The sequence below is a fragment of the Aythya marila genome (assembly GCF_965140915.1).
Source record: "Aythya marila genome assembly, chromosome: 4".
NCBI classification, from domain to species: Eukaryota; Metazoa; Chordata; class Aves; order Anseriformes; family Anatidae; genus Aythya; species Aythya marila.
Genome location: NC_139045.1, coordinates 174797 through 200244, shown reverse-complemented (window position 1 = coordinate 200244; position 25448 = coordinate 174797). Strand labels below are relative to the sequence as shown.

Sequence of the window (25448 nt, the reverse complement as noted above, 5' to 3'; positions counted from 1 at the left end):
AGCCCTGCCAACTCCTGACCTAAAGCTTTGGTCAGTTTAGCTTTGAACCCAGCTGATAAGACTGTGTTGTTGCTTATTGCTCTGCTTAATGAGGGTCATCAGATGCGTGTTCTTCGAAACGTAGCCTACCTAATACTTGTGAAGGGCATAGTGGCCTTCCGTATTATGAAATACAGAATGCTTGACTATTGCTGTAATGTGTTTTTCTTACGAACCATGTAGATGATGTGCAGGCTTTAATTTTTCTCTATGACTGTATCCTGTTGCACATACTAAAAATAGGTCAACTTTCTCATCCATTTGAAAGAATTGATCATTCATTTAGCTGCATGCGTAAACAGTTTCAGAGATGAAGATGTCATATCAGAAAGAATAGTAGATCATAGGATTTGCAATATAATTGCTTATGCAAATGCTTTTTTAAAGAGTCTGTTTTAATTTTTAAAAGATAACATTCTTAATCACGCTTATTAGAGCGCATGGATCATTATTAGTGACTGTGCTCATTGTTTATAACAATTCAGAACTTTCATTTTCCTTTCTTCTTCCCATCTCACTTTGTTTCCTAATTCAGGTCACAGTGTGAGGAATATCCAAGCATTTTCCGTCCTTCAGAATGCGTTTTTGAAAGCAAAAACTAGCTATCTAGCACAAATTATTCTCGATGCCATCATGAATATTTATATGGCTGACAATGCCAATTACTTCATTTTGGAATCACAGCACACATTGTCTCAGTTTGCAGAGAAAATTTCTAAGCTTCCAGAAGTACAGACCAAATACTTCGAGATGCTGGAATTTGTTGTCTTCAGCTTGAACTACATACCCTGTAAAGAACTGATCAGTGTGAGCATCCTTTTAAAATCCAGCACTTCTCATCACTGTAGCATCGTAGCCATGAAGACACTCCTGAAATTCACCCGTCATGACTACATCTTTAAAGATGTCTTCAGGGAGGTGGGACTTTTGGAGGTGATGGTAAATCTTCTTCATAAATATGCAGCGCTTCTGAAAGATCCCACTCAGGCTCTGAACGATCAAGGTAGAGTGTGCTCTTCCAATTTACTACTGCATGTCTCTTGGGGATGGTGGAAGCTAGTGATTAAGAGAAAAAAGCAATAAAGTTTGAATGTGTATCATAAGAGCAGAGTTCTACTTTGGACTGCTGTGCCATCCTGAAAACACACTGGGATTCCCTCTTTCTTTATGTCCTGCAAGAAGCTTGAGGTTGTGCAAATGCAAAATCATTTGAAGTTTATAATTCCCTTCTTAAATGATTTTTTAATGTATTTTTCCTAATATTTAAGTTATTTTTACATCAAAAGAAAAAATGAAGGAGCAATACATAGACTACCTGCTTCACTCCTGTGCACCAAGTTGTCTTTCTCAAAAAAATGTGATTAGGCATTTCAGAAATGCACCTAAAAGTGCTATCAAGCATGTATCTGTGCTCTTATTAGGAACTTGTTTCCAAGTTAAAAATAAAAAATAAAAAATATATATATAAATAAAACAACTTCTTTTTATACTTTGGGTCTACATTTTTGTAAGAGCATTACAAAAAAAAGGCACCAAAACCAACCACCACCAACAAAAAAATCTGGCGTTCTCATGTCCAGGATTTGACATCTGAGATAAGCCACGTAGTTGTTTAGTCTGCAAAGCAAGCACTGCCAAGTGCAAGCCATATGTGTGTAGGTATGCTTTTTTTCTATTCTTTACTCAAAAAGGAATAGAGTTAATGTGTGTCAGTGACATTTTTCTTAATTGTAGTTGTTGGCTGTTTCACCTGGGTTTATTGTTTGAAGCTTTGCTGTTGATTTGTAGCTGTTAATTAGAGGTAGAAAACTGTGCTGCCAGCAACTATGTTGGAAAACACACAGTTGCTCAAGTGCTTCTCAATAAATGGACCAAGATGTCATCTGGTTAAGGTGCTACCTGGGGTGGACATTGCCCTTGTGTTGTTGCTTGGTAGTTATTAGTATTTTATTTATTTATTTATTTATTTTCTGGACTGTTACAATGTGTTTAAAATACTGTGTGCCAACTTGGTTCATCTGTTATACCTGTCAAATCGTAAGCACATTTGAAGTAATTATGCAGACGTAGTTCTGTGTTGTTGTGTAGAATTTCTCTTTGCAGGTACTCAGTACAGAACAAGACAGATACTTTTAGTCTTCACTGATTGTAGCTTGAAGCAACAACAGTTGGGGATATGAAACTACACATATAGCTGCAGTGTCAGCAACTCAGCTCACACTGCTCAAAAGCTTTTGTTAAAATTATATTTTTTTTATAAAGGGCATTTTCAAACAATCTGTAATTAAGCTTTCCCTTGGATGCATGTGTAGACTAAACATTACTTGTTTTGAAATTTGGTTAGTCTGTGTTTTCTTTGGGGAAACAAAGAAAATGAAAGCATTTGTGGAAAAAAATGAAGCAACATCTTAGAAAAGAGTGATTTTTACTGTCTTTGGCTTATGAAATTATTTTTAGGGGATTCAAGAAACTGTTCATTTGAGGACCAAAAGCAGCTGGCTTTGTTGGTTATGGAGACCCTGATGATACTATTACAAGGATCAAACACTAATGCAGGTAAGTGGAGATGCTACTGGCAAGTCATGTATAAAAATGTTACTGAGAACTTTGCGTACAGGCAAGAGAGTCTTCATTTTCTATCTTCAGGCAGTTAATCACACTGAAATATTCTTTTTTTCTTGCAAAGTTCTTTCTATAAGAGAATCAGTAGAATAAGCTGGAATGCATAAAATAAAGGAGTTTCAGATGGTTAGTTGGTTGTTTTAAATTAAGATTCTTGGGAGTTCTTTACTTGAACCACACCTCCCCCCATTTTTCCCCAAACAATACTATAATAATTTGTGGTAGCTTGTATTTTTAACACAGTATTTTGAAAAATTTAAGCTCTTAATTAGGCATGTAATTTGCTGTTGACAATGTCATGTGGACTGAAATCAGATTAAAAATGTGTGCCATTGTTAATGGAAGATGGCTTTTCCTTTTTTAGAAGTATACATTTCATATAAAAAAAAACAGTGTATATATATATATATATAAAAATAGGGCTCACTTGCAAGCGTCCTTCTCTAAACGAGGTAGATTTATATTAGTTTATGCCTTATTTCATTATCCAACGCATGGTAACATTGACACAGACAATGTGTCTATCTCATATTAGTACAAGCTATCTCTTAGAACTTAAAAAAAAAAAAAAAAAAAAAAAAAGTTTTATATATATATATACATATATATATATATAAGTAATAGGTGTTCTTAAAACCTTTTACTCTATTGTATTAGAGGAAGAAGAAAAGGAGAAGGGGTAGGGAAGGGACACCACCCTGAGGAACCAGTTTCTGGCTTTGGAGGCCATGAGACATCCTTCTTTCATCAGTTTATTTCTTCTTTTTCTCAGTTCTGGCTGCTGCTTCCTACCCCTTGGTTTAGTCTGCTTCCTACCCCTTGGTTTTGTTTGCTTTCATTCAAGTAGGAGAGATGAGAATCCATGACAAGTGTTTAAGAACAAAATTGTGAAAGCTGTCCATCTCAGCTGACAACTTGCTGTTTAACGATAGCTCCTGGTCTAATAGCAGAAAGCTTTTAATTTTTTTCTTACTGCTTTTGCTTGGGAAAAATATTTTCTCTAAATATAGGCTCAGTGTTCAATAGCTGCTAGACAAGTAGGACTAGTTTGCTGAACAAACTTCTGTAACAAATGAGGTTTTGCTCTTATTTGTAAGCTTTTCTCCCACAATGTTCTTCCTCATACAGGTGAGTTAATTTATACTTGAGTGATTTTTCTGAATAACCACAGCTGGGAAAGCAGTCCAGTTGGTCATAATAGAGAACTGATGGGTGAACTAATATTTCTCAAGGTAAAGTAATATTTACAATAAGGTATTGCTTTAAAATGGAATACAAATTAAAAAGTAATAGGCAATCAGTAGGGAGTCGGTCCAACCATTGGGTCCATCTTTAAGCCTTAGTTGGTGTCTTTCACATTTTAAGAGATTCTGTGCTACCATGAGCCTTCTGACAGATTTTGGCTTCCTGCCTTTGGCAAGTTATGTGCATTGTGTCTGCTATGCTTTGTTTATTAAATCCAACAAGATGGTCATTGAAAGCATAGTGGCTTGCTAAAAAAAAAATAAATAAATAAATCCCATTGAGTTGATGGTTTGCTCTTTCTTAATTCAAGGGAGTGTTTGAGCAGGGAGATGTTCTCAAGTGCCTCAGAGCTTATGTGAAGGTATCAATCTGTACCTGTAATCCACAGACCAGATTTGATGTAAGGGACTTTAAAGAACCATCAAGAAAATGAGTCTCTTGCTATTAAGTCTAAGGTTGCTGAAGGATTCTGCAGCTCTAATAGACCAGTTGAGGGCTTTGCTCCAGATTAAGAAGGAAGTGCTAGGGAAGAGTCTTGTGTTTTAAGAAAAAGCAAGGGAGAATTGGCTTCATCTCTTCCTCTCCTTTTTTAGGGAAGTGTGAAAAGGTATTTGTGTTAATCTGAATCCTATGGTCTTTCTTCAGCAATGAAACAAGAAATCAAGTTAAAAGTTAAAATGTGCTTCTGTACAAAATAACATGCTAAAACGTACAATGACTTTACTGAGGAAACCATCCATGATTTGTTTATATCTCTGGCAAGCTAATCTAGAGTTCGTATCAGAATATAGCAGCTGTTATTTGTGACCTACAGGAGAAAAAAAAAGGTTTTCAGTTTTTCTCCTCCCATCTTTATTTATAATTTTCCTGTTTTATGGGAGAGTACATGTGCAATGAAAAGCTCTTTCTTCTAGCTTTTGACTAATGCAATTCCAGCAGATAATAGTTCTTTGTTTTAAGGGTAAAAATGCTTGCATACCTTAATTCTGTCTCATTATTCAAATCCTTCAGAGGAGTTGAAATCTTGCTAGGGTAGGATGAGAGTGACTGTTATCAGTGCAAGCAAGTGAAAAACATTTCCTCTGTCTGCTGCAGTCCAGGAACTGAGTGACAACATGTCCGATATGGTTAGTGGTTGAGATTCAGAGTAGAACAATAACTGCATGTTAGTGTACTCTGGAGGAGTGAAAATCCTGTCTGGGTATATTTTGAATGAGTTATCCAAGTGTAACAAAATTAGCAATATTGCTTTTGGAAAGGCATGAATTCATATAGTCTAGCTCTGTGCAGAGGCTGACCATCTGCGTGTAGGTCATTCTGAGCAGATCTTCGGAGTAGCTATTGAAAAACCTACCCAGAAGGTTTTTATACAGCGTTCCTACCTCAATGGTCCTAGTGATTTATCACTTGTCGATGTTCTTCCTCACAGACAATGCATTCTCTGTTTTGAGTTAAGCTGAAATCTTTGTCATCTATCCTATTGTTGATGCTCTTGGAGGGCAGCAGCAGATCATTAATATATTTAAAATGGTCACATGTAGGTTGGATGATTTATATTCTCTTGCTATGTCTCAGGTGCAATATGCACCCTTCTTAATATCCTGTGGTATTAATTTGCATTTTTCTTCCTGTGCAATATTTAGACTTAATTGTCTTGTAATATGTTTGCAATCCTCTGAAACCATGTCTAAGCCATTTCACTGCTGCACTTGTTTTCAAGTTCTGCCAAGCTTGTTGTTTGAGGTCACTTTTAGAGATGGCTTTGGCATTCTGTCCACCAAACATTTACGTCTGCAAGCTTGGCTTTGTCCACACACTTGATAAGTATGCTCTTTAATATGTCAGCAAAGGCATTTTTCACAACACTCAAGATAACCCCCAGTGGTTTGTCCTTTGTCAAATCAGAAAGGCATAGCAGAGAAGCAGGCATAACTCTGAGCTGATGTTTCAATTAGTTATTAGTCTGTCATGGTTGCATTTAGGCTATTTTGTTGGGTTGTTTGTAAGAATGCTGTGGATAACACTACTAGAAGCATTCCTAAAGCTGAGATACATTGCATAGGCTGCTTTCCTTTTACCCACTGAACTAGTTATCCTGTCAAGGGGGAGGAAAAAAAACCACAATACTGTTGTTTTAGTTTATAACTCTTTTCAATGGTGATTGAAGAAATGGGCTAATTAGGCTGAAATAATAAGGTTCCAGAGAGAAATTAGCATAGATGACAGGTGAATCATGTGAATCCATTATACACTTCTGCATTTATTGCTCAGCCTTGATTTTCCCATGACAGAAAAGGCAGAATCGGAAAACAATCAGAAAGGAGTGATGCAAAGGGAAGGTTACGTATGGGAGCTTCTACATAAGGAGAGTTTAAAACAAAAAAAAAAAAAGAGGATAGTTTAATTTCTAAAGATGAATGAGAGGAAGTGGTGTAAATATGTGATAACATCTTTGAAGGACTGAAACTGCCTTGTAATTCATAAGTGGCAGGTCTCTCTTTGCTGTTAAGCAGCCATCCTGACCTCACCAGGGAAGTTGGAAGCAAACATCAGTTCCTCTTTGCTACTTCTCAGTACTGAGTTCAACTCCAAGAGAAGTGAAAGAAAGTGCATGAAACACATCAGAGGTGTGGTATGGCACTACAGATGTTGTTTCTAAGTACCACAGAGTTCAAAAGCCACATTTTGATCAGGGGCTCCAAGTTCAGGAGTATGATAGAGCTGTACAGGAGAAAGAGGTAAGAAACCATTACTCAGAAAAGTTGTGTTTGTTGTTAGTGCAGTATGATGGGGACATGAGCACAGTGGTAACGTATCCAGAGGTTGGCAGAGGTTTTAGGTCAGCACACACAGTCACACAAACAGGCTTTATTGAGCCTTGTGCTGTTTCATCCCATACTCAAAGCCTCAAAGCTTAGTTTCTGGCTTTAAACTCTTGTGTCTCTTAAGGTTTCTTGAATATTCAGTAACTAATGAGAGAAATTCAAATGAGGAATTTAGGTGTCCCCAGACCCAGACAGATTCACAGGGTGGTCAGAAATCTATACTGAGAGCGGGGGAATTACAAAATGTTACCTCGCTATTTGTGAATCATAGATAGTCCTGGGTTGGAAGGGACCTCTAGGGGTCATCAAGTCCAACTCCTGGGGTCTCTTCAGAAGATAACTCCAGCAGGAGATGCTGCAGTTGCCCTATGGAGAGGTGCCACCAACTTCACTGCCTCGGGGTTTGAGGTCTCTACTTCTGCCATGTCCAAGTCTGTATCTCATCCAAAGAACATAAGAGAAAGCAAGAGGCAAAAACTTGAAAATGAATCATGCAAATTGGTATATATAAATTAGAGTGAATGTCTTGACTAGTTCATTAATAATTTTTGTAATTTAAACTGCCTTTGTAATTTACGGTTATGAAGAAAATGATCTCTTTTGATGCCATAATGTAGCATCGTTCCATTAGCTTACTCTGTTCTTACCTTAAGTAATTGCACAGGCCACTACTCTTGCTATTAATGCTGTGCTAAATACCTGTTATATGTTCTGTAAAAATTTCCATTTCTTGTTTATTATGTTTTCAGAATGGATTTTCAATTAATATTGCACGTGTTCTTCTGCATATCCAGTAAACTTGAGAATAATGATTTGTTTAAGCTCTATCACTCTTGAGATGGATCGTGGCAGAAGAAAACTTCTGCACTGTCCTGCAATCCTCATGGATCAAGTGAATTGGTGCTCAGTCAGTGCTTGAAGCTTGGCTGCTCTTTTTCAGAAGCCCAGTTATATTTGGGCAATGAACACAATGTAATACAAACACGATCCTTAAGCAAAATAGCCAACAGTCTTCCTTAAAGATACAGATTTTGTTGCATTTTTATGTTCTTTCTGTCTGTGAGTCTTCAAACTCTAGCACAAAAAGAATAATGTTTGTTGAAGTGATAGGATCGGTGAGGAGGTTATTAGAACAGGGATGGGTGGGCACCATGGTGGGCTTGGGGTTTGGTTGGGTGCTGAACCCCCTCCATGTTTTGGGCTGAGGCCAACTGTATGAAGTTCGACAAGACCAAGTGCCAGGTCCTGCATCTGGGGTGCAACAACCCCAAGCAGAGCTACAGGCTGGGAAATGAGTGGTTGGAAAGCTGCCTGGCGGAGAAGGACCTGGGAGTGATGGTTGATAGTCGGCTGAGTATGAGCCCACAGTGTGCTCAGGTGGCCGGGAAGGCCAACAGCATCCTGGCTTGCATAAGCAGTGTGGCCAGCAGGGGTGGGGAAGTGCCTTTCCCACTTTACTCGGCTCTGGTGAGGATGCAAGTCGAGTACTGTGTTCAGTTTTGGGCCCCTCGCTACAAGAAGGACATGGAGGTGCTCGAAAGAATCCAGAGAAGAGCAACAAAGCTGGTGAGGGGTCTGGAGAACAAGTCTTACGAGGAGGGGCTGAGGGAGCTGGGCTTGTTCGGCCTGGGGAAAAAAAAGGAGGCTCAGGGGTGACCTTATTGCTCTCTACAGGTACCTTAAAGGAGGCTGTAGCGAGGTGGGGGTTGGTCTGTTCTCCAATGTGCCTGGTGACAGGACGAGGGGGAATGGGTAAAGTTGCACTGGGGAGTTTTAGGTTGGATGTTAGGAAGAACTTCTTTACCGAAAGGGTTGTTAGGCATTGGAATGGGCTGCCCAGGGAAGTGGTGGAGTCACCATCCCTGGAGGTCTTTAAAAGATGTTTAGATGTACAACTTAGTGATATGGTTTAGTGGAGGCCTTGTTAGTGTTAGGTCATTGGTTGGACTAGATGATCTTGGAGGTCTCTTCCAACCTAGAAATTCTGTGATTCTGTAACTGTACCCTTGTTTTCAGCAGCCTTAGTGAAAAACACTGCAAGAAGAGTATCATTGCAGTTCTGTTTTGTTTAGCCTGAGAGAGGCAAACAGCAGTAAAAGTTGTTAAAAATCTGTATGACTAAAACCCTGTCAATCAATTTAAGAAGTAAAACTAAATGCTTTTCATGTTCTTTGTTGTTATTTGTTACTGACTGTATTTTTTGTTGTTGTTGTTGCTTATGCTCCTATCCTTACACCACTCCCATCCCCACCCCCAATCTGCATAGGTATTTTCAGGGAGTTTGGTGGTGCGAGATGTGTGCACAACATTGTGAAGTATCCCCAGTGTCGACAGCACGCACTGATGATCATTCAGCAGTTGGTGTTATCACCTAGTGGAGATGATGATATGGGCACTTTGTTGGGACTGATGCACTCTGCTCCACCTATGGAACTGCAGCTGAAAACGGACATCTTGAGGGTAAATGAAGTATTGCTTAGGACGTTTACTCCAAAGCCACTCATTCCCTTTTTTTATACTTGTTTTTAAAAAGAATACACTGAGAAGGGGATTTGGATGGATGATGTTGAACTACTGAAGTTATGGTGTTAAAATGAGTACATTTGATGCATTTTTTGGTTTCTATCCGTCCATTGCAGTTTTCAGAATCACAGATATTAAAGCTAGTGAATGAATTTGTGATTTTAGTGCTAATCACTTGTAATCAGCCTTAGGAAATGAGGTTCTCCGACTATGATGATCTTCTCTGGCAGGGTATTATTCAGTTAAATACATTGAGAATACATGGGGAAAAAAGTAAGCATGTAATACACAAGTGTTTTTTCAGCACTAGCTTGTGTTTTCTTGAGGCAGACTTGCTTTGTTATTAAACATTTAGAACTAATGTAATGTGGTATGAATCAATATAAATGTTAATCATGGTAACTGATAATTCATGGGGGTGGGGGGGAGAACAAAAACAAAACTAGCAAAACACTTTTAAGCAAAACAGTGGAAACGTTGGAAAGGAAGACTGGGAGTGGAGGAAGAGAAGACTGTTCTTTCTTACACGTTTTTTTTTGGTTGCTAATGTAGACCCACAATTTCTTCTCAAAATAGCTAATGCTATTTTTAAAATTAACATGATGATATTGTGTGAGGGTAGAAAAACTATGGCAAGTAGTAATAGGTAAATGAATTTTACTGGAAAGAACTCACACATTTAGGTTCGTCTCTGTTATAAGGAGCTGCAGTGTTGCTCTAGCTGAGGAGCAGCCTTATATTATTCTGCAAGAGAAAAAGGAAAGGTAATAAAATGAGTCATTTTACATTTTTTGTATATCAGTGTCTTCACTAATTTTTAAGTGTGTCTCATTCATGATACTTAAGGGCAGAGAAAAATTACTGCAGTTCCCATTGGATTTAAGGTAGTATGTCAAGGTTCCTGACTCTTTGTCTGACCTGTTGTTGTTTTTGCCTGCCGTCTGTCCTGTGTTCAGAAGCTTTGGTGATGGAACTGACAGCCCAAAAATGTGCAGTGATATGTCCCTAACTATTATCCAGGTTTGGCAGGGAAAATTAGATAATGCCCTCAAAGGAGTGAAAAACAGTCTGTTTCATTACTCCTCAAAACAGCATGACTCTGAAGAAATAAACACTGGGCCGTGGAAGACTTATTTTTTTCTAGCCTAGTTTGTTGTACCAGAGATGGCTTTCTACTGTCTGTGATCCTTTATAGAAAGGATTTTTTTGGTATTCATTATTCACATGTGGGTCAAACTTCCCATGACAACTGGCTTGTTTTGGTTGGGTGAGATTTGTACCTGCCCCCATTCACCCTGGTTTCACAGAGGTATTTATATTATCCTGTGATACCTTTATTATTATTATTCTACAATCACGCATACTGTGGCCTTGTGTTCATTCAGCCAGTAACATTTTCTACATATTTGTTTCCATTTCAGGCTATTTTTGATTGACTGCTCTTTTAAAGCTATGTTTCATTCAGTTCAAAGATTTATGGGTTTCATTGTAGAGAGAGGCTAAATCTAAGAATTTTTGTGCTTTTTTTTTTTTTTTTTTTTGCTAAATCTTTGCTGTTGTGTTGTGTTTGAGTGCCTGTAGTACCTAGCCAAGTGCTTATACTTCATATATTTTTACAGCCTATGTTAGTGTTCTCCAAGGTTTTAAGTGGTTTGATTTCTTGTAGCTACAGGCAGTAGTTTGCCCGCTCTTGTTTCAAATTGTTTGTGAAGTATGGTGGCAGAGCAGATGCCTCTCTAACAGCTGTAGTCTCTTAGTGGTAAGGCAGAGAATTATTTGGTGATTTTGGGTCCATTATAGATGTAGTCAAGCCTTTTTTGTTGGCTGGATCATTTACGTCCTTACTATCTAATTTCTAAATTAGGGATAATGCTTTGCTTCTTCCTCCAATCTTTGTCTTTTTGTTTTGTAACCTCTTGATTACATGGACTTTTACAAAGATCTCTGGAGACTTGATACATTACCAAATTCTGACAAATACTAATAATTTTGCTTGTATCTCAACAGAAAATATTCCTGTGTTTTTTTCAAGCTATTAGTAATGCTGCAGGGTTTTTTTTCTTCTTTGTTTTGATGTTTTTGTTTTTTTTTTGTCTGTAGGCCCTACTCTCTGTGCTAAGAGAGAGCCACCGCACAAGAACTGTTTTTAGAAAAGTTGGTGGATTTGTGTATGTCACGTCTCTGCTAGTTGCTATGGAAAAATCTTTGTGCTCACCACCAAAGAATGGCTGGGAGAAAGTAAACCAGAATCAAGTGTTTGAACTGCTCCACACTGTGTTCTGCACATTGACTGCAGCAATGCGCTACGAGCCAGCCAACTCTCATTTCTTCAAAACAGAGATCCAGTATGAAAAACTGGCAGATGCTGTTCGCTTGCTTGGCTGCTTCTCAGACTCAAGAAAAATAAGCCCATTGAATGTCTTTCCTTCAAATACACAACTATTTCAAAGACTATTGGAGGATGACCTAATACCCCTGGATTCTGTCTCACCTATGTTAAGACACTGCAGCAAACTTTTTATTTACCTCTACAAGGTAGCAACAGATTCTTTTGACAGGTATGACCTTTGCTGTTTTTTCCTTGGTATTCCCCTAAGTAGTTTCCTTCAAATGTCTTCATTGCAAGCTTTTATATACCCATGTTAATCTATTTCTTTGTTCCTTTACTCCAGTGAGAGGAATAAGGTGTCTGCATCTGACCAAATATTGACTTAGCTTGCTGGTGTTCTCAAGGGTATGCAATATTCCCTCTGATGTTGAATGTTTTTGTTATGGTAGCAATTAAAATACAGATGTCAGTTTGTGATTATATTTGCTGACTTCAAGCAGCCCGTTGGTTGATACGCAGACTACTTGGTTGCTTTGTCATATAAAACGACTGGAACTTTATGCATTTATTAAGCCAAATGAAAAATTGGTTGTCGAACGTGACACCTTAACTTTTTGTTTGCTTTAATATATGAGACTGGAAACTAAGTCACTGGATAATATGATGAATTTACTTTGTTTTAGATGGATAGGCATGTTCTACAAAGCTCTACCTAGCCTGAAATTGTTTTAAAAATGAGACAAGTCGTAGATTGTTTTAAAAATGAGACAGTCCTAGATTTAAGCAGGTAGAATTTAATGACACCTGACATGAGGAATGAAAAGTAATGCATGTCTTTTAGGTTGATTCAAAAATGACAACAAAGCATATTGAAGTATGTGTTTAAGATTTACTTGTCTGAAGGTAATTCTTACTTAAAATACAAGGTACTAAGAAGTAAAATATAGACATAGGCTTTATATGTAGGTTCTGCACCCCAGCTAATTAATGAACATAACTCTATTTTCTCAAAGATGTGCCATTGAATTTAGAATCAAACCAAGGATCTGATTTTCCAAGCGTGGCAGGTGTGAATGTGTATGGTGAAATCCTAATAAATCTGCAGGTTGGTCAGGCTTTCTTCAAGTAGGTGACTAGTAACATACCAAAATAATGGTTTTGTTTATGCAAAATTTGCTTCCAAAGTATCAAATTATCATCTGTAGTTTAAAAAAGACAAAACAACAGTGACAAAAACAAAACAAAGAAATCACCAACCAAGTAAAGAAATGAATTTCTTATTCTCATTTCGAAAGATCATTAAAACATTCAGATTGAGGGAGAAAAATGTGTATTAAGAATGCATTGCACATGCTTTAGTAAATTGTAATACTGGCTAACAGTAGAGTATGAGGATTCAATGGGGTAAGTAAATCCCATAGTGCTCGGGCATAAGCTACATCATTAATTTCCTTTTTTACTTTTGCTGTCATCTTCAGTGACTGCTTTTTCCCTTCTTCAATTTTCTGATGCTCAGTTCTTGTAAAGTTCATGTTGCTTTTACCTCTTAACCACATTGATCATACTCGCTCAGGCTTTACTTTCCTTCATTTCTGCTGTCTGATGTAAAAGTGTTCTGTTCTGTAAGCGTGATCATGTTGATAAACTCTGCGAATACTGACCAAGTGCTGCAGGGTCATGCCACACAGCAAGGATATGCTTTTGCAGGTCCGCGTGTTCACCTGGTGCATGTTGCTCAGTAGCGTCCTCTGTCGTCTGTGTTGTTTCTGAAGAACAGATCCTAGAAAAGACTTCATTGGTGATGGCTGTGGAAAACTAACAAGCTTTTGGCCTCTGGTTTCTTCTCTAACCTTTCTGTCCTACCCCTGTGTGTTTTGTCTGTAGTCGTGCAGAACAGATCCCTCCTTGCCTGACAAATGAGACTTCTCTCCCCTCTCCCTGGGGTACGCCAGCTTTGTCCAGGAAAAGGTACTGAACCTTTTAAGATCAGTTGATCTCAGTTCTGTTTTCTCACTGTTGTTTCTTCATTCTCATTTTTCTCTAAGTGGCTATTATTTATGAGGTGTATGTTTTTGCTTTTATATTTCCTGGGTAAAATAAACATAAAGGTATGTTTCATAGTAAATTGTAGGTAGTGATGCCAATACGTGACATCCAAATATCCAAATATCTCCATACACCTGAATCACTTGGAGCTAAGTTCCTGTTTGAAAATGAACAAGGTCTGCATAAGAAGTGGTCTAAGGGAGATATAAATTACATTATCAGGAGCAGCTTGAAAAAGTTCAGACAAGGCTAGTCTATCAAGTAATAGAGCAGGATTTCTTTTCCCCTAACTAATTTTTTTCAGGAAGAGGTACTTTCAGTCAGAAGGTTGATGGCTTGTTAGGGTGTTCATTCATAACAGTCAGATGGGCTTTTTACCTTGTCTACTGCTTCCTTTCCCTCCTTAGCGGGGTGATACGAGTAATGTATAAGCATGGGTAAATGAATTTTTTGCAGTTGGTGCTGACGTATTGGTAGATAACATTTGATCAACAGTTTGGCAGAATTTTGAGTTCTTTTCTCTGCCTAGGGAAATGCTTTTGAACTGTTTTCCCTGTTTTTATGAAAGTACTTCTTACATGGAAAACTACATAGGGAAGTTAGTGAATTTTAAAATGCTGTGCAAAACATACAATTAATGTTTGCTTTTAGGTTATACCTTTTGGCTATATTGCTCACAGAAAAACAAATTGTCTGGTTGTGATGGGTATCCCCTTTCCAGGTCATTGTATGCAGTGTTGAAGGGCAGGCAGTTTGACCATCTGCTTGTTTGTGAATCATAGGGAGTATCGACTTGGAGTTTAATTTGGATCTCCCTGTACTGCTGTATTATAATTTCCAAGTGTATTTAATGAGGTTGATGTGATAGTGATGGTTAGGACGTGTACAAGTAAAATTTATGCTTAAAAGTAGATGGAAGTTTGTTCTTACAGAGCATCTTGGAGTGGGGTTTCATTAGACTGAAGAACTTTGCTAAACACAAGCAGGTTTTTGAATTGTATCCTGTAAATTTTGTGTTGAGGCTCTCAAGGTGATGTTGTAAAGCAGCAACAGTTTTCTTGTTCAGATGTGGGTCGGAAGATTTTTGCTCAAGTACCGCTGCTAGGATGCATGAAAAAAAATGGCCCTTATTTCCATCTCAGCATTAAGAAGGTGAAAAGGGTTAAGGTGCTTACTGTGAGTAATAGAAGAGCAGAACAACTTGTCACTACTTAATCATGTTATAAATGAAGTCTCAACTCAATCTGAATTTTGTAATATTTATAAAACAAATATTTCTAAAAGGTATAAAAGGCAAGTAAACAGCACTTGCTGCACAGGGAGTCTACGTTCCACCAACATGCACACATGAACATCAAACATTCTAAATATACAGAACATGGCTTTACATACTAACCCTCAGTGTGCCTATACAATCAGAAAAGGCAACAAACAATCCTTTAAGTTTCATGACTTAACAGTCTCCATTTTCCATTCCTTTTGAGAGATATGACTTGCTTTAAGTTGTCAAGCAACTCGGCCTTCAGGCCTTATGTATCCCATTCTTCCTGGATCGAAGAAGAGCGTATTCATCTCCTTTTCAAGGCCAATAGGCCTGGGTCAGAAGGCACGTCCAGGTCACCAGGGGGTATAACAGCAAAAGCCTTCGATGCTTTCCAACCCCCATGGCCACACTCCCAAATCTCCCCCTTCTTTATTAATATCAACCATTTTCTTGACACGAATTACCACTCCATATACAACAATCACATTTAAGTTTCAAAGAGAAAACCACGACTACTTCTACCTACCTGGTATTTCAAGCACAAAGTTCATTTGAAACATTAGTGGAAGAGAGTTTGTAGAAATACTTGGGAAAATTGATTTGTACAGATAATTTTTTTTTCTTAAACCTGTTGCTATAAATTGTGAGAAACAGTCCGTAGCCAATAACTTAGGCTCAGGCAAGGATCTCAGTGGAGTAGTAATTTATTTGCGATTGCAGTGGCGGGCGCCCCACAAGCAGGAGAGAGCGCATCTACTAGTTCCAAAACACAGTTTATATACCTTTTGATGGCAGGACCCTCCCCTGTTTCCCCATTGAGTGGGTAATCCAGGTTCACAATCTATCTGATGCTTCACAAACAATGCATGGCCTTCAGTTGCCAGCTTGTTAAATTTCAAATTTCTTTTGCCATTTTTACTGTTTGAAGTGGTAATGTTTCTTCACTTATCTGACTTGACTTGACACCATGATTTTCACCTAATTGTCCTAAGGAGTCTGGTTGTCTGCATTTTACAAGGTCGCCTGCTAAGCTTTCTTATCACTGTAAGCATATCTTAGTACCACATTCCTTCCTTCTAAACAATGTAACTCTGCAAAAACAACATTTCTATTCCCACATTTCCTCCCTTTTCTTTTTTTTTTATAAACTGTTGATTTTTGCAAAACCTTTTTCTAAGGTGTAATTTGGTAGATTTCTTCTTCTTTGCTTTCTTTGCTTTCCATCTCCTCATTATCACCTTATCTGAGTAAGGTGGTAGCTCCATGGTCATTTGTTTCAATAGTGCGGTTTCAGTTAACCACTGTACTAGTCCTCTTACACAGGGGATAATACAGCAACCAATGGCTGTCAAAACTCCTACAACAACTACAATCAAGTATGTAAATATGCCTACTTTTTCTGCCAATTCACTGGCAAGGGTGGTAAGCCCTTGCAATGCTCTAGTTACTGAGCCATCTGGGACAGTATTGTTGGGTGTAAAGGTGCAACAATGGTTGCTCAGTATCACACACACACCTCCTTCCTCCGCGAGCATCATATCTAATGATATCCTGTTTTCCCAAGCCATTTTGCTGGTGGCATCTAGTTGTTCAGCAATTCGTCTCATTGCATCCCTTGTATATTTGATGAATCTCTGCTGATTATAATAGATATAATTAATCCAATCCACATTTTTATTGATTGTTACCCACCAAAACAGTGACTCAAACACTGCAGAAATTTGATTTCTGGTTTTATGTTCATCTGGAACTCCTCTAGGTACCCCAATAGAATCTATGTATACTCTATCATCAAATGATATTCCTAAGCCTCTTTTACTTCTTCTGGGTATTTGTGATGTTTCTCTTTCAAATGCCAGGGTGAAGGGTATAGCTAATTGAACAAGTGCACAAGTGCCTTCCCAATTAGATGGTAGGGTGGACCGTAAGATCTTCCCTCCACCGTACCACCAGAGATCTCCCCTGGGGATCTCAAGTCTTGAGCAGTTTCCCATCAAGTCCTTGGTAGCAGAAGGCAAATTCTCCCAGATGCCAGGTAGCACTCACACCCTGCCGTGAGAGGCAAGCTGTACGGTTACCTATAGCTGTGGAGGATACAGGGGGAACCATGATATTGTTATCATGCAAGAAACAGTAAAGAGAGACTTACAGGCCTCATTTCCCCAGGCAGTCTTTTCTTGGTACAATGCAGTCATACATCGCATCCCTTGGGAGTCTTTGGTCCACCCCCATGGGAAGGGCACTATCTGGGCAATCAGTCATCCCGAGGCACAAGCATAGCAGTAGCTACAGTTGAGACTCTGGACGGTATATTTGACCCATTCTATCCAGGCATTCACATCCCCATACCCTGTTTGAATCTCAAATGTTTGAACTGCCACATTTCAGAGGGCCTCCTGTTTTCTCTCCTGTTTTCTCCTTGAGTTTCTCCCTTTCTCTGATGGCAATAGAGGATTGTTTCCGTACATCTATTCTCAATCTGGCTGTTGGGTCTCTCCCAGTTATTTGTTCTCTCTGCTCAATTGTCGTTGGGCATTTAAATCTCCACAAGCTAACACCTCACAAGCATCAAACGTGACGGCTTGTGGTATATAACCCTCTGTCACAGTCACCCATATTTTGATGGGGCATCCCGTTTTTGCTATTATCTGGTCATGCCTTTTCCAAGTTGCCAATTGACCGAGGCCTTCTCTGAGGCCTAGAATCACTAAAAACAAAATTAGTAATCGATTTTTCCCTGTAAAGATTTTCAAACCTTAGGTTTCCAAATAATTATCTATACAAAGATATTTCCAAATATACATATACAAATAAATATACAAACATATTTCCAAATAATTATCTATACAAAGAATAAGATGTACACTACTACTGTAACAACCCCCCCTTGGGAGCACTGCAATTCGCTATAGGTCTGTCCTTTCTCTCAATCACAAGTCACAGTCGTTAGTTACCTGTGAAAATAAAAGGTTAGTTTACAATTGTAAGCTCTTATCCTGCTCAGAGTCCACTATGAGATTTTTCTCTTCAATTTCAACTTCCAACAAGTCTTTTGTAGGAACAGCTTCCCAGGTACTAGCGTCGATGGATGCCTTCACTCGAGTATAGTGAGTCCAACCTTTTTCCACAGTTCTTACGGCTGTTTCAGTGGTTAGTAATTGTCCTTCCCATTCAGGCCAGAGTTGACTAGTTCCAGGTCCGAATCAGGACCCGGTTTCCTGGGTGATGGTGGTGAATGGGGAATCCCAAAGGTGGGGTTTGAGCCAACAACCCACAGGTTCTGAGAGATGACAAAGAAGAGGACAACCCCAGAATACAGTTCTTAAGAAAACTCTCTTGTTTTGAATTGTGGTATCTCATCCCTTCTGCCCAAATAGGGCAATCTGAACAGCATCTCATGTGGTGAAATTCCTATATCCTTTCTTGATGCTGTTTGAGCCTGTAGGAGTAAGCATTTTACCCAAGGAAGTTGGGTTTCTAACACTAATTTAGTTATTTGCTTCTTTAATGTCTGGTTCATTCGCTCCACCTTCCCAGAAGAAGAGGGGTGCCAGGGGCTGTGAAAATCCCACTCAATCTCTAAGGCCTGCTTTAACCCTTGCAGTAAAGCTTACACCCATCCAGTCACATGGTCAATTAGGACAAACAAGTAACTCAGTAAAGTTTACCTGTATACTTTGGAAAGGTCAAAGCCCTGGCTCCCGTCCCCTTCTGGATGGGTTACAGAAGACTTTTTTTATTTACCTTTTGACGTATGGTACATCCTCTGCATATGTGCTTCACTACAGTGTATATGCCTACACAGACATACTTTCTTAGCACAACATCACACATTGCTTGCATCTCCCAATGACTCTTCTGATGTAAAACAGTTAATATTTGCCTCATTATCACTTTATTCAGCATTTCTCTCCCATCAGGGAGTATCCATTTTCCTTCAGACTTCATGACTCCTGATTCCTTAAAAAATCTTTCTTTTAAAACTTTTTAGTTCTTTCTTAATTTTCAACAATTCCCTGAATCCTCTCTGGATTTATTCTTCGTTTTCCCTCAGACATTAGATGCCTTAAATACCTGACTTCTCTTTCTCCATATTGTAATTTATTTTTCAATACTCCCAAGCCCTGCTTTCCCAGAAAGTTGAATAGCTTGTTAGTAGCTTCCTTTACAACTGTTTTCTCCTGTCCTGACAATAGAAAATGATCCACATATTTGTAACATTAATATCTCCTTGGGAGGTTGTAATTGCTCCAAAATCTTTTTTAGAACTTACCCAAATAGATAGGTGGCCCTGTAAACCCCTGAGGTAAAATTGTCCACCTATGTTGTTGCTTCCGCCCCCATTTCAGGGTCTTTCCAGTCAGAGGTGAATATACGGACTCATCCCCTAGCACTTTCTCATTCTGACCCCAAGTCTCTTATATAATTTCTGTGTTGCACACTATTATTATTCCAGCCAGGATTGGCAAGTGGGTATTTCTGCCGTGCCGGTATTACCCCTGGTCCTGGAGGATGAGCTCTTTCCCATTCTTGTATAGCAGCTCTCCTCCTGATCATTCCCATTTCTTTCCCTGTAAACAACATACTTACAGACATAATTCCCTCCCCCAAGAGTATAATATGTCAGGTCGTAGGAACTGGTCTAATTGTTCAGCTAGGCTGTTGGGGTCCTCAAATAAAGACTTCCTCTCCTTCTTAAAAGTCCTAACCTCTCTGCTGGTAAGGAGGAGGGGGTAGTTCATCTAAGAGGATACATAGTTAGTGTTAGTACTGTTAGTATCAGGGAAGGCAAAATTCTCAATATATCTTCTACCTTGTTCTAATTCTTGCCAGAGCCTAGAGTACGATCCTTCTTTAGGGACAGTGTTAATTACAGTCCATGTCTCCTTTCCTGGAGTGACTACTGCTGTCACAGGTACAATATTAGGATTATAGGGAGCATAACTTGGCTCCTTCTCTGAAAAAGGAATCTTATTGTTTACACATAAATTTAAAGCCTGAATTTTCATCAGACCTGTATTTTGGTCAAAATACTGCTGTTTCCTTAATTGGTTCTTTTGTCCATACTGATACACAATATTTAACCTTTTTTTAATTGTTTTTCTTTTACAATCCCTCTAATTTTGGGATTATGTTTCCAATTTCTTTTCATTCTTCAGGAAGAACTATTAGTAGGCACTCCCCCAGGGATATCTCCCTGTCCCCTGGAACTCATATTTCCCATTTTTCCTAGCCATCGCCAGTATGTTGCTACAGAAATTTCCCTTCTGCAGTGTACCACACACTAACGTTCTGAAAAATGGGGGTGTACCGCCAAGCACTTCCCCGTGCAAGCGTTACCGCGCACCTATGAGTTTACCAGATTCCCTGGTGTATTCCAAGCACTTCCCCGTGCAAGGATTACCGTACACCAGATTCCCCTGATGTAGTGCCAACACTTCCCCGTGCAAGGGCTTACCATACACCAGATCACCCGACCCCCAAGGCAATACTTAATATTTCCTACCTTGGTCTGTGCACAGAGTTACCGGATCAATTCTCAGTTAAACTGTTGCATAAGATGTATGTTTTCCTTCTTAGGAATAAGCATATACGATAAATACTTGGACTATGTATGCAATATAGAAGATTGATAGAAAACGAGATTGTTGTAACAGTTGTTGGAACGCTCTTAGCCTTCACATGGGCTGCTGGCGGGAGTGTGTACCCAGACAAACTTGGTTCCCGTAGGTTAGTTTGAGGCTGCCTACAATTGTTTGTTAGTGTCTTTTATAAGTATTTGTTAAAGAAAACGGGGATTACTATGTTGCAAGCTGAATCCCTTCCAGAGAACAGGAAGGGTGGTAGCTTCTGCATGCTGCCACTGCAAGTAGAGTGGAAACAAGGAAGAGATTAGGCAACTTTTATGTTCTTTAGGCTGTATAGCACCTAGGGAACAGATGACTCTCAAAGACACTTGATTGCAGTAAATTAAGAGTCCTCTGGGTTGTCTTTGGGGAAACACATCCAATAGGTTTGAGAAGAAGAAAGTGCTTGGGATGTTGCCCTGAGGGAAGGAGAAGGAGAGGCATGTCTGCGTACCAGTCTAACTTCACAGCAGCTGTTGAAGAATAAAATAAAATGCAAAGCTCGTAATACATGGGGTTGTAATGGTGATTTGTTTTTCTGTCCTGCAGGCACACATATCATTCTGTTTCGACGCCTCCTGTTTGCCCTCAGAAAAACATACCTGATGTGAAACTCCAGACAGGTTCCACGTCTGTGCAAAGCTCTGACGCAGTTGTTATCCACCCTGGTGCTATGCTTGCAATGCTGGATCTCCTGGCCTCTGTTGGATCAACTACACACCCAGAGGTAGATAAAAAATCTGCTGTCTTCAGCTTTGAGAGAAACTAGTTTAAAGGATGGCTACAGAAAGTAGAAAAGAGGTGGTGTAAACTTAATTCATGCCAAGAAGCTAATATGTTTCACAGAATTATCAAGTTATGTAGTTGATTATATAGGAAGAGGTCTGATAGAAATTTTCTTACGTTAGCTTGGATTCGCTTATTTCTTTCAAACGCCTGGCAAAGATATATAAGTTCAAAAATACTGTCTGAAATGGCTGTCAGATATGCTTCCAAGCATTGTGATGAGTGCCTGTTTGCCCTAATGTGTAGTATGCAGAGGACATGGGGTTGGACATTGCAGCTTGGTACATACGATCTGTTTGAAATAGCTGGAATAAGTTCTGTCTCTGAATGGTACTACCTGCTTTGTACAACTCCCAATCCCAAACCCCTACTGGTGGTTTGTATGTGAAGGATTTGTTGCAAGTTTTTAGCAAAAAACTTGCTTTAATGTTTTATATTTGAGATGACTTCCCTGAAGAACACTTTCTATTAAAAAAAAGTTCGAAAAGTTTACAAGAATTTACAAGGCCTTTTATGTTGTCCTCTACTGGTGATGAGCATGGAGATGTTGTGTATTCAGGGTTTTAATTTGGCTGTTATGTTGTGTATACCTTGTTTTCTACGGATAATAATGCTGATAGGTTAGTAAAAATAGCTTCTCTGTCAGAAAAATAATTTAGTGCACTTTAAGCAGAGCTTCTAAACTGACTCTCTTCTCTTGGGGAAAGTAGAGGTTAGAGTAACCATCAGTAACCATTTTTTTTTCTTCACAAGGGCCGTGGTAGTCCTTCATATCAATGATTTTTTTTTTTTTTTCCTCTTCCAAAAAATGATGGAAGTGTTCATCGCTCCTGCAAGATGCACATGCATCTGAGGACTGGATATTTTGTGTATCAATTGCTTAAGGGTAGTTTTCCTTTAGTTATGATGCATAAAGGCTTCCTTCTATTTGTCTTCTGTGTTTGTGTCCTCTCAAACACACTTTTTCCTTTTTTTCAGCATGCGCTGGACCTCCAGCTAGCAGTGGCCAATATCCTGCAATCTCTTGTACACACGGAGCGAAACCAGCAAGTCATGTGCGAAGCCGGGCTTCATGCACGACTTCTACAAAGATGCAGTGCTGCTCTGGCTGATGAGGACCATTCTCTGCATCCCCCACTTCAGAGGATGTTTGAAAGACTGGCTTCCCAGGCCCTGCAGCCAATGGTGCTGAGGTCAGAAAGATGCCGTTGAACTCCTGCAGAGCTGAGTCCTTGTGCCTTCATTGTGGCTGTCTGGCTGTAAATTGCTTGGATTGTTAGAAAGCATAAATGACCTTGTGTGGTAGTGATGGCACAGAATCCTGTTTTACATTTTCTTAAATAGACCATCTCACTTCTGTTAAGTGCTGTGTACCCCTGGAGATGTTGGGCACCAGGGGAAGGAGGAGTGTGGTGGGGGGAAATATGTTTATTTTTTTCCACAGAGGTTGCACTGAACTTCTGTAATTCTTTCCTTCCTGCAAATAATGAGTAGCTATCCAAAATGCTTTTCCTGGCCAGGTTGTAAGGAAGAGGAAACGTGATGAATGTAAAACGATACTGCCATAGAAGGGAATTGATTCCTAGATTCTGTGCAATGTTAAATATCTCAAATAACAAAAGTTTCAGGCTAGCTGTTTGATTTGGCCCTTTACTTTGTGTGAAGGGAACAAAGGATTGCTATAGAAGAAATGTCTGGAAAAATCAAGCCTTTGTAGCAAGAGTTGGGCTTGCTGCTCTCCTCTTCAACTTTGGTAGTGCTGTCTGGCCTTACTTGGGACAAACTCTGTTGTGAAGTAACATTTTCTGAGAACAGACAAAGGAATAAGTAAAAGAAGTGGCTTTAGGTTAAAAATTTGCATAAATTGTAATGATGTATAGTGATGCATAGCTTTGAAAAGTTCATCTTTTAAAAAATGTATAAACATTTTAAAAACATCCTGGATGTTTTTACATCCGTGCTGCTTCTAGAGAAGCACATTTGAAAAGTTTGTCGTGAGCGTATTTGGAAGCATTTGATAAGTACACACGCAGCATTATGATACTTTGAATTGCTTGCTGGATCTCAACTAGCATAAGGAAGGATTTAATTTTATAATCTCCTGGGGGCTGCTAAGTGGCTGACCTGTAGCCAGAACAACTTGTCTGTTCCCTTTAGTGGCATTTTGTGGTACTGCAGTGAGCATGCGTGTTGTTAATCTCATCACAGGGACTTCATCTTCCCCAAACCATAGATATGGATCATACAGATAACTGTAGATACAGACATTAGAGACATACATAAACACAGATGTTGGTAGCTGCGAAACTATCCTCTACCTAAAATGGGACAGATGGGTTAACCAATGCACAGGTTGCTTTCTCACATCAGCCTGTGGCCTGTACTTATAGGTGAGTTCAGCTTGCTGGGTATGCAACAGGGAACATCCTGATCCTCACCCCTAAGAATGCGGTAGCCTTATTGCCAAGAAATCGGGTGCTTTGTTCAACTATTGAAATAATGGTAACGAAATAATGATTGAAATAAGGGCAACTTTTGATAGTATGTCTTCAAAATTTGAGTTGTTCCAGATGGATCAAGTGTGTTTCTTGGAATTATTCATTACTTTATTCAGCTTCTTGGTTAAAAATCTATTTAATACAAGAGATTGTCATCTTCTTGTTTGAGTGGTGTTTTATTTGGTTTGTTGCCGTTCTGGGTTAAAATCTTTACGATACAATTTGTAATTTTTTAATCCTCTTTCCTAGGGAATTTTTATGCTTGGGAAATCCTTTAAATTGCGGAGCTTGGGACAAAAAGCTGTTGAAGCAGTACCGAGTGCACAAACCAAGTTCACTGAGTTTTGAACCGGAAATGAGAAGTAAGTGCTAAAGTACTGGAAATTTGTGTAATGATCAATGATATCCCTCTGTTGCATACTTACATATATTAAAAAAAAAAAAAAAAAAAAAGCATAGATAAACATGGAGAAGGACCTCACTTTGCCCCAGCCTTGTGTGAATGTGAAATCATCAGGACAGTTAGATTAGAATTAAACATGGAGGGACCATGGTAATTTATTTCATACACATACAGTGAGGTAATGATAATTTCTGATTTTATGAATGTTAACTATTAAATATGAAGCACTTGTTTACTGGGAAGGTGATGGAGCACTGGTACAAGTTAGGTTGCCCAGAGAGGTTGTGGAGTTCCACTCCTTCCAGATACTCAAAGGCTGCCTGGATGTGCTCCTGGGCTAAGTACTAGGTTGCCCTGCTTGAGCAGATTCTGTGATTCCATGGTAGTAGATTGCTTTTTAGGTCTTTAATAAATGCTGAAATTGTAGTTATTTAACAGTAAGAAGAAAAAATATTCTCAGATACTTTTATGTGCCCGTCATTTCATGACATCTGTGTAGCCTCTCTCACAGGTACAGCAAAGTGGCAAATAAAGTAACTGAAACTGCTACATGCAAGCACAACTGTGTTGATTTTAGCTACGCTCTAGAACTTGGGTCATCATTAGCATCACTAGTAATGAGTTTTAAACTCTCCGTATTTCTTTGTAACCCAACAAGAAAAACATGGCAGAATCTCAATTTCATAATGATTTCTCAAAAAGAGGTAGAAGTTGGATTGGGGGCATCCACTCTGAATTACTTAAAATTCAGCAATTCCCTTTTTTAACCATTCACTATTTTTTCGTAACAGATATTTATGTTTTCCCTCATTGCTTGTTTTCAATATGCTTACTTCCCTAATGTATTAAAACTTAGATATTTAATATTATGTGGTAACCATGTTACACTTTAAGGGAGTGGTAAAGATTTTAATGGAAAGCACAGTCACACCATCCTTGGGGAAAAAAAAAATCAGCTTTGGTTTTACTCATGTAATTAACTTTGAGAGAAGGTATTAACAATGTATTTTGACAGGATACTCAATAGGCATTGTTAGATCATAGATGCATATGCACTGTGAAAATGTTCATTATACCTTTGTGGGGTTTCCTGTCACTATCTGTCGTATAGAATTCCTCATACAGCAATGGCTCGTCAGCTACAATTATCGCACTAGAATAATTACATCTGTTTTCCAGATACTAAATGAATCAGCCTTGTAAGCTGTCCTGAATGTCTGTAATGGGCTGTTTGAGTTGAA

General features: G+C 38.9%; 1 protein-coding gene across 11 annotated transcripts in view; it reads left to right on the top strand.

Annotated features, from left to right (window-relative positions):
- Window positions 1-25448, top strand: part of WDFY3 (WD repeat and FYVE domain containing 3) — a 194109-nt gene that overhangs the window by 88028 nt on the left and 80633 nt on the right. For 9 of the 11 annotated variants that reach the window (XM_082759312.1, XM_082759316.1, XM_082759315.1 and 6 more), the window contains 8 exons: window positions 575-1042; window positions 2497-2595; window positions 8998-9191; window positions 11355-11812; window positions 13468-13551; window positions 21070-21247; window positions 22285-22499; window positions 24054-24166. In XM_082759312.1, coding sequence (XP_082615438.1) covers window positions 575-1042; window positions 2497-2595; window positions 8998-9191; window positions 11355-11812; window positions 13468-13551; window positions 21070-21247; window positions 22285-22499; window positions 24054-24166 — 1809 coding nt within the window. Of the gene's footprint in view, window positions 1-574; window positions 1043-2496; window positions 2596-8997; window positions 9192-11354; window positions 11813-13467; window positions 13552-21069; window positions 21248-22284; window positions 22500-24053; window positions 24167-25448 lie in introns of those variants that run through there. The other 2 variants (XM_082759318.1, XM_082759311.1) reach the window with 2 other exon arrangements.